General features: G+C 39.4%; 1 protein-coding gene across 1 annotated transcript; it reads left to right on the forward strand.

Annotated features, from left to right (window-relative positions):
* The first annotated feature begins 979 nt into the window (after nucleotides 1-979).
* ogal (O-GlcNAcase like) lies at nucleotides 980-12117 on the forward strand. Its single transcript, XM_036586352.1, has 16 exons — nucleotides 980-1339; nucleotides 1967-2018; nucleotides 2115-2212; nucleotides 3549-3679; nucleotides 4243-4414; nucleotides 5636-5734; nucleotides 5940-6218; nucleotides 6392-6490; nucleotides 6604-6869; nucleotides 7600-7774; nucleotides 8089-8174; nucleotides 8294-8386; nucleotides 8939-9009; nucleotides 9121-9241; nucleotides 9344-9467; nucleotides 11112-12117. The coding sequence occupies exons 1-16, from the start codon at nucleotides 1288-1290 to the stop codon at nucleotides 11246-11248; spliced, it is 2055 nt and encodes a 684-aa protein (XP_036442245.1). The 5' UTR covers nucleotides 980-1287; the 3' UTR covers nucleotides 11249-12117.
* The last annotated feature ends 497 nt before the right edge of the window (nucleotides 12118-12614 follow it).

A 12614-nucleotide genomic window follows, 5' to 3' on the forward strand; every position in this document is an offset into this window, starting at 1 on the left:
GCTGTCTGTATGCAGTGTCTCAGGCATCAGCCAGTGTAGTAATGAACATTTCATGTTAAAACTTTCTGAGTGAGTTTTAGGAGCATTAATTCTTCAGAAGTCTGGTTCCCATCACCACCACTGTGAACAACTCTGACTTTGTTTCTGTAGAATGGAGAATCGCATATGAAACCACTGAATGACTTTATTTACATCTTAACAATTCTGTTATGCAAACATACGAAATATCTAAATTCTCTTAAGTAGAAAATATGCATAAACATAATACATTTTTTCTCAGTAGCATGATTTCCCAGATTACTTGATACAGGAAAAATGTGGGACTTAAACACAATAGCCAGTCAGCCCTGGGACCTAAACTTTGGACTTCTCATTAACTTCCTGCAAGCTGTCAAAAGTGCAACAGTTCCACCCTTTCTGGTTTCACTTACACTTTTATGACCACTAACTCCCTATTAATACCGCACACTTATTTTTCCTTCCTGATCAAATGATGGGGCCAAATTTAATCTTGACAGATTTACTGAATGGGTGTGGTCTAATTAATTAAGAAATTTCATCTGGATTTTATATTTTGGAATTTATTGCCCCAGAAATGTGATCGGTTTTCACATTTTTCAAATCTGTCATAGTGATGTATGCATTTATATTAACTTGTAAAAGAAAAGTCATGAGGTATTTTTTGTCATATTTTGTTAAAATGAAGTGGACATACATTTACAGAAACCTTAATGTCATTTTAAAATTGAATATTTTAGGGCTGTACTAAAAAAAAAAAACAGACTACTAACGATTTGACATGTAATTTATACATTTTGCTTCCGGATACTTTTCTCTTTAAAGCTAGAGGGCTTTTTTGTTTATCATGTACAGCAGGATTCAACGATTTGGGTTGCAGCCCGCTTCAGCGCATGCGTAGTAGACACAGCGGGCGGGGTTTGTTGCACAGTGACAGCTTTGCGCCTGCGCACTAGGTGTAAACACAAAGTGCAAGAAGGAACAAGGTGGATTAAAAGAGCAGGACGGACAGAGAGAGATGCGTGTTCAGCGATAAGGGTCCAGTTACTCGGTCATTGCTCGGTTTAGTTATTGCCACTAACTGACTTTGGCTTTTAGTACAAACAGCTACTAAATAGGAAAGTGTGTCGTTAATCAGGACCTGACTTACTACTGCCATTCAGGCTGCTTCAGGCTCGCAGCCCTGTCTGCTCTCTGTGTTAGTTAGCCTAGCTAACTCAACTCCTGCAAACTGTTCTGCCTCAAGAAGCGACCCAGAGAAAAGGAGAGATGTCAGAGACGACCACCAGCTCCAAGACCTTTCTGAGCGGTGTTGTAGAAGGTGGGTTGAGGCTGGAAAATCCGTGCAACATGTGCAGCCTTACACTCTTAGAAAAGATGGTTCTTCAAGGGTTCTTTAGTAAAGGCAGTGGTGCTATAGAGAATCATTTCATGCCTAAATCGTTCTTTGCATGGTGAAATGGTTCTTCAGATAGATGGAGAATATATGGTTGTTTATGGTTCTGTGTAGAACCTTTTTGAAAATGGTTCTATGTAACACCAAAAAGCGTTTTTCTGTTGACATGGTAACAGTAGCAGAACCCTTTTTGGTGCTATATAGAACCATTTTCTGAAAGCCATGTACAACGCATTCTCCATCAGTCTGAAGAACAATTTAACCATTCAAAGAACCATTTAAGCATAAAATGGTTCTGTATAGAACTCATTGTTCTAAATAGAACAGTTCCCTTTACTAAAGAACCCTTAAGGAACCATCTTTTTTAAAAGCATAGGCTTTACTATATTGCTGTTTAATACATTTTATACACTCATAAAGGTTGGCAGCTATTTCTTTAATACATGTGTTTTTTATGATGTGTAAAATGAGTTTAGTATCACATTAATGGAAGCACCCATGTTCTCAATGGATCCATTAAGAGCTGATTATGCACTGACCTTTGTCTTCTAGGGTTTTATGGACGGCCGTGGACTATGGAGCAAAGGAAGGAGCTGTTTAGAAGGTAGTAAACGTTTTATTTGCTTTGACAACCGGTCATCATTGGTCTATGCATGTCACTATTTCTTCACTGGACCTGTGGTGTGTTTTATGAACCCAGGGAGCAGAAATGGGGCTTGAACACTTACCTGTATGCCCCAAAAGATGACTACAAACACAGGACATACTGGAGAGAGCTCTACACTTCAGAGGAGGCAGGTGAGAATATTCAACGTTTTAACTCAAACCAGGCATTTAAGAATATACACTTGCTGGTTTATTTGGTGCACCCAGCTTGTACCTACACTCATTGGCCATTTTATCAGAAACATCTGTCCTGTCAGTGCACTCTGTAAGTTTGCCATTTGACTTTTTATCTGTTGCTGCACAATTTCGAGTCGAGCTCAACCTCATCCATCATTGCAAAAGGACTGCAGATAGCCAGACATTGTTCTGGTGGGGGCTCATGCTACACCAACATGGTAGTTTGCGTCACGCTGATGTGAGTAGTTAAGGCTCAGAGGTGTTGCTGGAGTTTTTAACACTGTATGCACCAGCTGTTCACTTTATTAGACGCCCCTGCCTTGTTGGTTCACCTTGAAAAGTACTATGCAAAAGTCAGATTATGTCCTTTCATTTATTTAATTTCCAGCCAAACAGCCATTAAGTACAAGTTATTCATTTTAAAAGAGATATTTCTAAAGAGATTAGATGTAAAATAACCACTTGCATAAGGAAGGAGGATGTCAAAGGTAAAAGTGGGAAGAGTTTCCACAACTGGGGTTAAAAAAAATTGAAAGCTATAGAGAAAATGGAACTCCTAAAACCCCTCTGTGGTTGGAATTACTTGGATTATAAGAGGCAGAAAATGCAACCAACTTCTAAGACTGAACTTTGGAGATGGGGGAGAATATCCTTGCTTCTTTGAAAAACTGAAAGCAAGTCTACTGAAAAGCCGAAGCTTTAATAAACTCAGTGTGGACACTAAACACTTAAGAAATTTGGTCATTATTTTGTTAATTGTTTAGTTGTTGAGGCTTCTGTGTCATTTTCTATAAAGCAAAAACGTGTGATTCTGAAAAACGTGTAACTTTTCCTTAAGGGCCTTTTGTCTGGAAATTAAATATGTGAAGGGTTGTATCTGATACTCGCACATTACTGTAATTTCACACAGATACTGTAGGTCATCATTTAATATTAGCTTTCCTCTAACTCTTTATTAGTGATCAAGGTAAAAGGTCAGGCAGCAACTGATGGGCTATGGTCAGTATTTGTAAACCTACAAAGAGCACCTAGGTTGTGTTAAAGTGGCCAATGAGTGTAGATACAAGATACGTGTACTGAATAAACTGTCAACTTGGTATATATTACATGTGATGTGAAAGCTTTAGTTAAGGTTATTATATAGCATAATTGCATTTAAAACTGCTGTGGATGTTAGTGACATTGTTTATATCAGCTTTTGTGCATATTAAAATTTGTGAAGACGGGTAATACAGATTATAGCTTCTGAGGTGAAATATAAACTCGTTGGTTTCCATTTTTGTCTTTGAAGAGCAACTGATTACCCTCATCTCTGCTGCGAAAGAGAAAGATATCGAGTTCGTTTATGCCATCTCACCTGGATTAGATATTACATTCTCTAACCCCAAAGAGGTGGCGGCTCTCAAGAGGAAGCTCAGCCAGGTAATTTTACACCTTTTCAGACTTCCTTGCTCCTGTCAGTAATTAAAAGAATAGCTTAGCCATTCATGCTAATGTTGCTGACAGTGAATAGAAGGTTTAAGCCACCGATTAGCATGACGCCCTGTCCATAATGCTATTCACAGTTAGCAACGTTAGCATTAATGTATGAACCATTACTTTAACTGGATTTCATTGCATCACTCAGATGTTTTTATGATTGACAGTAAACAGCAATCAGTAAGTGCGCAATACATTTTCATTCACTTACAGTAGGCATGTAATATATTGCTGCATATAAAAGGGAAAGTCCACCAATTAGTTAAAATTAAATCATTAAGATGTAAATGAAGTCATTCAGAATGGTCTGATGTGAAATGCTCCATTTGTGCTTAAATGGTTCTCCGTGTTCTAGTGCTATATAGAACCTTTTTTAAAAAAATTATTTATGCATGCTATTTCCTCAAGATGTATCAGAACAAATCAGCTTATGAGTGTTTATTGCATATTTGCCTCTGAGCCGTGTCTGATGGAGGCGAGTGTCTGTGTCTTGCACGCTGGGGCAGGTGAGCGAGTTTGGGTGCAGATCCTTTGCCCTGCTCTTTGATGACATCGAGACAGAAATGTGTGGTGCTGATAAAGAGGCCTTCAGCTCCTTCGCTGACGCGCAGGTGGCCGTCACCAACCAGGTGTTCCAGCACCTGCAGGCGCCACACACCTTTCTCTTCTGTCCAACAGGTAACGCAGATAACCAGCGTTACAGCTGAAATAAATTGTCACCAAACCACAGATTATCATAGTAATTAGGTTGCAGCTTCATGTTTATTAATCAACAGTTTGGAGACACCTGACCGACTGTTAGATCTGATAGGCATTTAGATCTAAAGGCTAATGCCTAAACAGAAGGTCCACCAATTTGTCAGAACTTCTGCATGATTCATTAGTTGAGATCTAAACAAAACAAGAAGATTTTTAAAAGTGGTTTGATGTGAAATGGTTCACATTTCTGTACAGTGGTGGTGATAGTAACCAGGGGTTGCGATGTCTACAACACAAATACAAATTACCAGTTAATTTACATGTGCCTTCTGAGTTTCTATATGTAATGTTGATGGTAAAATAGTGGTAAATCTGAAAAAATTTTCTTTGGGGGCTATTTTGCCCTGCATGAATAATTAAAAAAACATTTCAGGCCAAAACTTAAGGCATCTAACAGTGTATTCATAACTATATCATGTAATAACTTTGTGTGAGGGAGCTTTTACAGGCAAAAAAAACTCTTTAGACGTCTGGGTCCTATCACCACCACTATGAACAATGCTGACTCACTATGTTTCTCTAGAATGGAGCTTTTCATATTAGACAACTCTGAATTACTTTGTTTACATCTTTAACATTTAATTATGCAGAAACTACAAAAATTCACTGTAATTTTCCCTTTAAATACTTGATGCTGAGGTAACATCATAGTTGACTAAAGCAGCATTTATGACAACTGATGTTTGTTGGAATAAGCCTTTATAAAAACTTATATAGCTTTATATCAATTGTCATGACAGGCTTATATAGGTGTCATGCAGCCTTGCGAATGCCTGCCTTAAGTAAAGTGTTACCACTTCTTCAAGCCTATTAGAAAAGAGTCCTAGGGGCTGCTCATGAAACAGCTTGAACGAACACAGAGAGAGCAGAGCAAAGTAGGGCTACTTTGATCAATCTTAAACAATAAGAGATCAACTTTTTTACTCAGTAGTACTGTATGTTATGTCATAATGTTGATGTCTTTACTATTATTCTAAAATTTGTGTCCAAACTGCCAGGTCTGTTTACAAGCAAGCCGTCATTATCAGCCCAACTGCTAACACAGAATCTTGTTTTTAAATGAAAATTAGGTACCATAGAACTTCATTTTCAGTGAGGCATTAGCTAGCAGCTTTAAAAGTGTTGATTTTTCTCTCATAGATTACTGCGCTGCGTTTTGTACCCCGAGTGTGAGTCAGTCTTCATATTTACACACTGTTGGAGAGAAACTCCTCCCTGGTATTGATATTCTCTGGACTGGTAAGATAATCTGCACTAGAAGTGCCATTTAGAGCCAATGCTTTCTGGCTTTTTAAATATCCAGACAATTTTGTACTGTCTTCTGGTACTTCTGGTCATAAACCAAGAATTTCTAATCTTAAGTATTTTTGTGCCTCAAATTTTGGTTTACTGCAGGCACAGTATATTTATGTATTACATAACTACTGCTTTTTGTCCCTCTCAGGCCCGAAAGTTGTGTCCAAGGATATTTCCGTGGAGTCCATAGAAGAGGTGTCCAGAGTTCTCAGACGGCCGCCAGTGATTTGGGACAACATTCATGCGAATGATTACGACCCCCAGAGGCTTTTTCTGGGGCCTTTCAAGAACCGGCCCACTGAACTCATTCCCAAACTCAGAGGAGTGCTCACCAACCCCAACTGCGAGTTCGAGCCCAACTTTGTGGCTGTTCATACACTGGGCACCTGGTGCAAATCCAGCACAGGCCAGAAAGATGTTGCTATGGGTAAGATCACTTTTGGTCACTTTTGAATCATTTATTGTGAATAACCTACTCTGTAATTCTGAGTGTCAACAAACATCAATGTACTAGTAAAGTGTAATTATTAAAATATAGAAAAAAGGTCTAAATACTCATTATAACACTATTTATAAACTTAAAATACCAATGTTCTATAGATGGTGAGGATCAGGGCTCTGACTACAACCCCCAGGAGGCTTTGCAGCTTGCCCTCTCTGAATGGCTGATTGAGTTTGGTATGGCAGATCAACCTGATGGTAAGATGCCCCCTGTTCACTTTCTGTAGTTTATAGATGACTTTCAGGTTAAAGACTTATAAATACTTGCTCACTGGTTATTAGTCACTAAAACATCTCTTCCACATTGGCAGTGTCCCGTGCTGGCAGTGGCCGTCCTAAGAGAGAGCCGTCCGAGGAGGAGCCCATGCAGACGGACGAGTACGTCCCGGGACCCAGAGAGAACCCCCTATACACGGCCGAGCCACTGACCCTGGAGGACCTTACTCTGCTGTCTGAGCTTTTCTACTTGCCCTATGAGCACGGGCCCACTGCCCTGGCCATGCTGAGGGAACTCCACTGGCTCCGTGGCAACAGCGATGCCGCTGTGTTCGGCCCTACAGCATCTGAGAACGAGAAGGTTAGTGTACATTGTTTCTTTAACTTTAATGCATTCTGTTTGAATAAATATACTTTGTTGTTCTAAAGTTCAGAATCACATTAATACACAATATGGCCAAAAGTATGTGGACACTCATTCTAATCAGTACATTTTCAGCCACATTCATTGCTAATAGCTGCATAAAATCAAGCACACAGCCATGCAGTCTCCTTAGAGTAGCAGTAGAATGGGTCATACTGAAGAGCTGTGATTTTAATAAGTCAGTTCTTTAAATTTTTGCCTGAGTTGCCTCAGTCAACCACATGTATAAAGCACACCGTCATTAAACTCTCAAGCAGTAGAAATGTATTCCCTGAAGTGCTGAATCAAGCTTCATCTGGCAGTCTGACAGACCTATCGAGATTTGGCAGATGTAGGAGAATGCGGCCTGTCTGAATGCAGTGTCAACTGTAAAGTTTGGTGGAGGAAGAATAATTGTCATTTCTAATATGTTAAACTCAGCAAATAAATAGAAATTGTGCACTAAAATTTGTTGAAAAATGTTATATGTAAGTTTGTTCCTTATAGAAGATGTGTTAACTTATTTTCACTGAAAAATTCAACAAAACATGTCACCAGACCAGGAGTATTTAAACATAAATGCAAGAAGTTGCACAGGGTACATAACATAACTGTCACATTTATTGTCAGTGCAATGGGTGCTTTTCAGAGTGTCTGTAGGATCGTCAATAATCCATCTCCTTCACAGGCCAAAGAATGGCGAGAGAGAGCGGAGCACTTTGATGATATGTGTGCTGCAGTCGTCCGGATGTTTAATAGGCTGTCAAACGTGCCCAACAGGACCATTCTGTATGACCTGTACAACTACATCTGCGACATAAAGAGTGGCGTATCCTTAGCCAGAGCGTTTGTTGGCAGTTTGGGTAGGTGATTATGTAAATGTAGTGGCTGTACTCATCATTTGAAGTGTGTTAATCCTCTAAACTGCAAGCTTCAATTCCTTGATCTCACAACTACATAACTTACTTAGTGGCTTCATAGTAGTTACCATGTAGTTTATAAAAGTTTCTGAACTATAAGAATTATGGTTGAAAACTGTAATATAAGCCTTGAAGTTGAAGGGGTTAACCCAACATCTGTTAGACATAATGTTTCATTTCTTATTATTTGCCTTAAATACTACACTGACATTTTATTATTTGATGTTTTATCCGCATTTCTGCTGTTTTTGGGCTAGGAGGTCGTAATCCTCCTCCCTGCCAGGTTATAAATGATGACCCAGAGCCGTGGGGCTTCAGAGGTGGACTTTCCGGAGAGTTCCAAGTATGGCTTGTTAGTCTCTCACTACTTGGACTGAATGTTTTAGAAAAGCAAAAGTATTATAAGAGGCAGTGAATTAAATGGCTGGTAACAGGTTTTGCTGATTTGTATCTATTATGTAGAGAATGCTTCCTTGTCACGGAAACAGAGATCTTTTCCGTACTCCTCCTGCCAGTCGAGTGTACACTATTCGGCCATGCACTCCAAAAGACAAGGTGAGGCCCATTTACTCTTGGAGTGTACTTTTGACACTTACCCTGAAATACATTAGCTTGCCAGCTGATTTTAAAAAGATACGATTTTCATTCAAAGGGAATTTTTCTAAGTTAGTGTATGCTTCAGTCGCTGAGAGGTAAACAAAGACATTCAGAGTGTTTGATATGCAATGTGCAAATATAGACATTTTATTTACTATCCAAAATAAAACGTGAACCTACATGTGTTTTCAAATTTTTATAAGTAATGTTTGTGTAAAATGTAACAATCAAATAGTGGTAAATTAACAACAAAGAAAAGTTTTCCTTTTTTTGGCTGTACAGCACCCTGCACTTACCTCTGTAAAACAGTGTCTCGGGCATCAAGTAGCCATTTCATGTAATAACATTCTGTGAGGTAGGTTTTAGAGGCATTAAATGTCTGGTTACTGCTCGGTAAGTTTCCCTAGATTGGTGCACTTTGAATGACTTTGTTTATGTCTAATTATGCAAAAATGTATTGGATTACCTTTTAGAATGAGTATTTATTGTGTACGTGTCTGTGTATTGTAGTCTGAGGTACTGAGATTGTCCAAGGAGATGCAGAGCGAGACACTGCAGCAGGCGGCATTAATTGGTGACAGGTGAGATTACAGTTGTTGCTGAAGTGCCAGAAACTATTTCAGGTTCAGTGCAGTGGCAAAGGAGGGAACCAGCAGAGTCAGATTATTTAGTCTGTGTGTTCATGCTTATAGGCTGGTGGATGGTCAGCTTTCCCCATCTAAATACTGCGATCTTGTGCTGGAGGATGAAGCAGGACTCTGTGGCTTCGCTTTTGCCCTCACTGACGCCAAGACTGCGATGACTAAATCCCAGGTAAGTGACATGGACATCATCACCATCATGAGAAGAGAAGTTTGTAGGCTATTTTTTGTGTATTGAATAAATATTTCTGCACCACTGTTTGTTCTGCTGTAGTATCCTGAAACAATGCTGAGAGACTTCCCCTCCCTCATGGCTATTCAAATCCATCCAAGAGTCCCGGACCCCAACACTGCCAAGCGCCTGATCAGCAGTGTGCTTTCTTCACTGAAGGAGAGTGGTAAGTTAATTTTATACATACTGTCAGTGGTGTGAAATACTGAATAAATATCTTTGTCATTATTGCGATATGAGTTTCCATGATAAACGCATCCTTAAAGGCAGTGACAGTACACATCAAATAACCTCACACATGCAGCGCCAAAGCGACGGAAATATAGAGTTAGATGCCCAACTACAACTCGATGACTGTTCTCACTCTGTGTTGTGTGTAAAATGCTTAAACTATATATTAGTGTATAAAGCAGTAATGGCTACTATCACAAACCTGCATCATCATAAGGAGCTTTTTAAGGAATTAAATATATATTTATTCATTTTTGTAGACCTGTATTGTAAAGAACATCATACATATTTATTCATGTTTGTAGTCTGACTGCAAACACAAAGAGAAAAGGCTGTTCAGACTGAAGCACCTCATGCAACTCACTTTTCACAGGCTGCACATTGTCCACAAGGTGGAGCCATTAGCAGACACGTAGCTTTTGATGCTTCATAGGAGCAGTGCTATGCATCAGTGACTCTGTGTTCTTGTTCAGCCTTACAGTACACAAAAAATGTGCTTGCAATTCTGATAAGCAAGTATTATATTTCATTATTTTACGTTGCGGGGCAGCACGGTGGCGCAGTGGGTAGCGCTGTCGCCTCACAGCGAGAATGGCCTGGGTTCCATTCCTGGCCGGGTGACCAGGGTCATTTCTGTGTGGAGTTTGTATGTTCTCCCTGTGTCTGCGTGGGTTTCCTCCGGGTACTCCGGTTTCCTCCCACAGTCCAAAGACATGCAGTCAGGCCAATTGGACATGCTAAATTGCCCCTACGTGTGAGTGTGAATGTGTATGTCTGTCTGTCTGCCCTGATATGGACTGGTGGCCCGTCCAGTGTGTGTGTGTGTATGTGTGTGTGTGTGTGTGTGTGTGTGTTTGTGTGTGTTTTACTTTGCACTATAGTGAATAGTGCTTTTGTAATTTAGATTTTTTTGCTGTTTGCCTGAAAGAGAGGTTAGATTTCTATTCACACAGCAAAAAGTAGTCTGTACTTGCAGCACATCTAGACATTGGATATTGTGCAGCAATAATTGTAGGTCTCATGAGGCCTCTAATGATTTTATGTAGCTATAATTTGTAGGTGACAGTATCACAGTAAATCATGCATTTCAAAACTTAGTCATTTTCATCTAGCAAGTCATACAACTGGAGACTTGCGGTGAGGTGGCATTCACTGCTGACTCATGCCTTGTTATTTAGCACTTACACTTGGCTCACTAGTGACCGGTCACTTTCAACATGTACTGAATATGTTGTAATCACACAGTGAAACTGTGCCTAAAGTTTCTGTTACCAGACTTCGTTCAGTTTATAAAATGCTGCCTTTGCCTCAATTTTGCTCATATGTATAGATAAACATTTAAATGCATATGTACAGATATTCACATATCTTTTTAGCTCCTTTCACATTGCCTCACATTATCTACTCTCTTATTCTTTATTCCCTTAATTATATGTTGAAACTCTGTGTGCTGTAAGGTCTGTTCAGTATGTTGCATATCATACATGTCTGCACACACCAAGACATATTCCTTGTATATGTAACATACTTGGAGAAACCAAAGTGGTTCTGATTCTGATTTCTGCTTGGTGTTCTTCAGGCTCCATAGGGGTATTCTGCGAATTCAGATCAAGTGACAAGAGAATGCTGGATTTCCTCAGGACGCTGGGCCTGCTCCATGTGCTCAAAGTGGAGGGACTGCAAGCAGGCCTGGTCCTCATGGGAACAAAACTATGACTTTGGACTGTTTAACAGACATTATTCAGTTGAATGAAAGCCACTCATAGTGTTTACTAAAGTAAAACATTATAAAATAACAGAATTTTTACTCAATTTGGACAAAAGTTTGTAGTATTGGGTGGGATCATTTAATTTTCTTTTCTTTAACTCCTTAATGTGATCACAACTTGGATTGTATTAGGAAGAAATGGACAGTGTTTTTAAATGTAAAAATACACCAGAATACTTCCATTCCTCCTGTCAGGGACAAAAGCACTTAAAAGCTTGTGATGTGCAAAGCCTGCTGTTCTGTGGTTGATGATGTGCTGGACAAAGTGCCATTCACTGGTAGAACAAACACATTCTTGAATAACAGGTGTTCAAGCACCTTAATTTTAATGTTTATGTGCCAAGACCAAGACTGTTTAACATTTTTGATCCCTGATGGTCAGAACTCAGATGAGTCACATTCAAAATGTATGTGCAGTTCAGCAGCTTTTTAAAACAAGAGAATAAAACAAGAATAAAAACACTCACTTTAGTGTTTAGGACTACTGCATTTTTAAAAAGCTGGCAATGAAAATATCTGAAATAAAACTTAAATAAATTCATTTCTTTGCCATGTTACTTAATCTTTTAGTTAAAGTTATTCCATTTGGTTAGAGTTAGACTATGTTGTGCGTTTTTACTTGAAAACCCCTGAGTCTTTAGCAGCACTGTTTGCCTCCATGATGCGGCCCACAACAGCCCACAGCTGGACTTCACAGCACATGTGCTTATAACCTGACATGATAAACCTGCTTCTCTTTCTCTTTTCTCATCTGTCTCCCTCACCATGGCAACCTAGGTGTCAGGTGCTTGTTCTCTTGCATCTCCATGGTGACTCCTAGACAAATGGGTGCATTCAGAAGGGTGCAGTGGCACCACTAGAAGCCTATATAGAAATATTAGAAGAAAAGCGGAGGGGGCATTTCACAAAACAAGATTTTTCAGTGAGCTAGATAACTTAAGCCCAAAATGAGTGCAGTGTCCATTACTTGTAGGTAGAGCTGGACGATATGGCCAAAAACGTTATCACGATAAACAAAATTCATATCGTTTGATATCGATACATATCGCGATAAATGTCAAATCATGATTTCTTTCACGTTTGAAGGCTGATTTTGCTCCTGGGTGGTTAATTGTGGTTTTAAACTATCACTTATGGTCCGATCATGACAAACACTCACCAAACAGTGGAACATTTCACTAAAGAGAAGAGCGGGAGAAAGTTTCTGAGCTGTTTTTATCAGCTTGAAAAGCATGGCTGCAATTTTTGTAATAGTCATGATTTAAGAAAGAAAACAGATTATTTTTAGCTGTATGGTGACGAGCACTTGGCTAC

This window comes from Colossoma macropomum, unplaced genomic scaffold (genome assembly GCF_904425465.1).
Source record: "Colossoma macropomum unplaced genomic scaffold, Colossoma_macropomum, whole genome shotgun sequence".
NCBI classification, from domain to species: domain Eukaryota; kingdom Metazoa; phylum Chordata; class Actinopteri; order Characiformes; family Serrasalmidae; genus Colossoma; species Colossoma macropomum.

Coding starts and splice junctions, on each gene's coding strand:
- ogal (XM_036586352.1), top strand. CDS start 1,288: ATGTCAGAGACGACCACCAGCTCCAAGACCTTTCTGAGCGGTGTTGTA. Junction 1,340..1,966: donor TCTGAGCGGTGTTGTAGAAG/GTGGGTTGAGGC, acceptor TTTGTCTTCTAG/GGTTTTATGGACGGCCGTGG. Junction 3,680..4,242: donor TCAAGAGGAAGCTCAGCCAG/GTAATTTTACAC, acceptor ACGCTGGGGCAG/GTGAGCGAGTTTGGGTGCAG.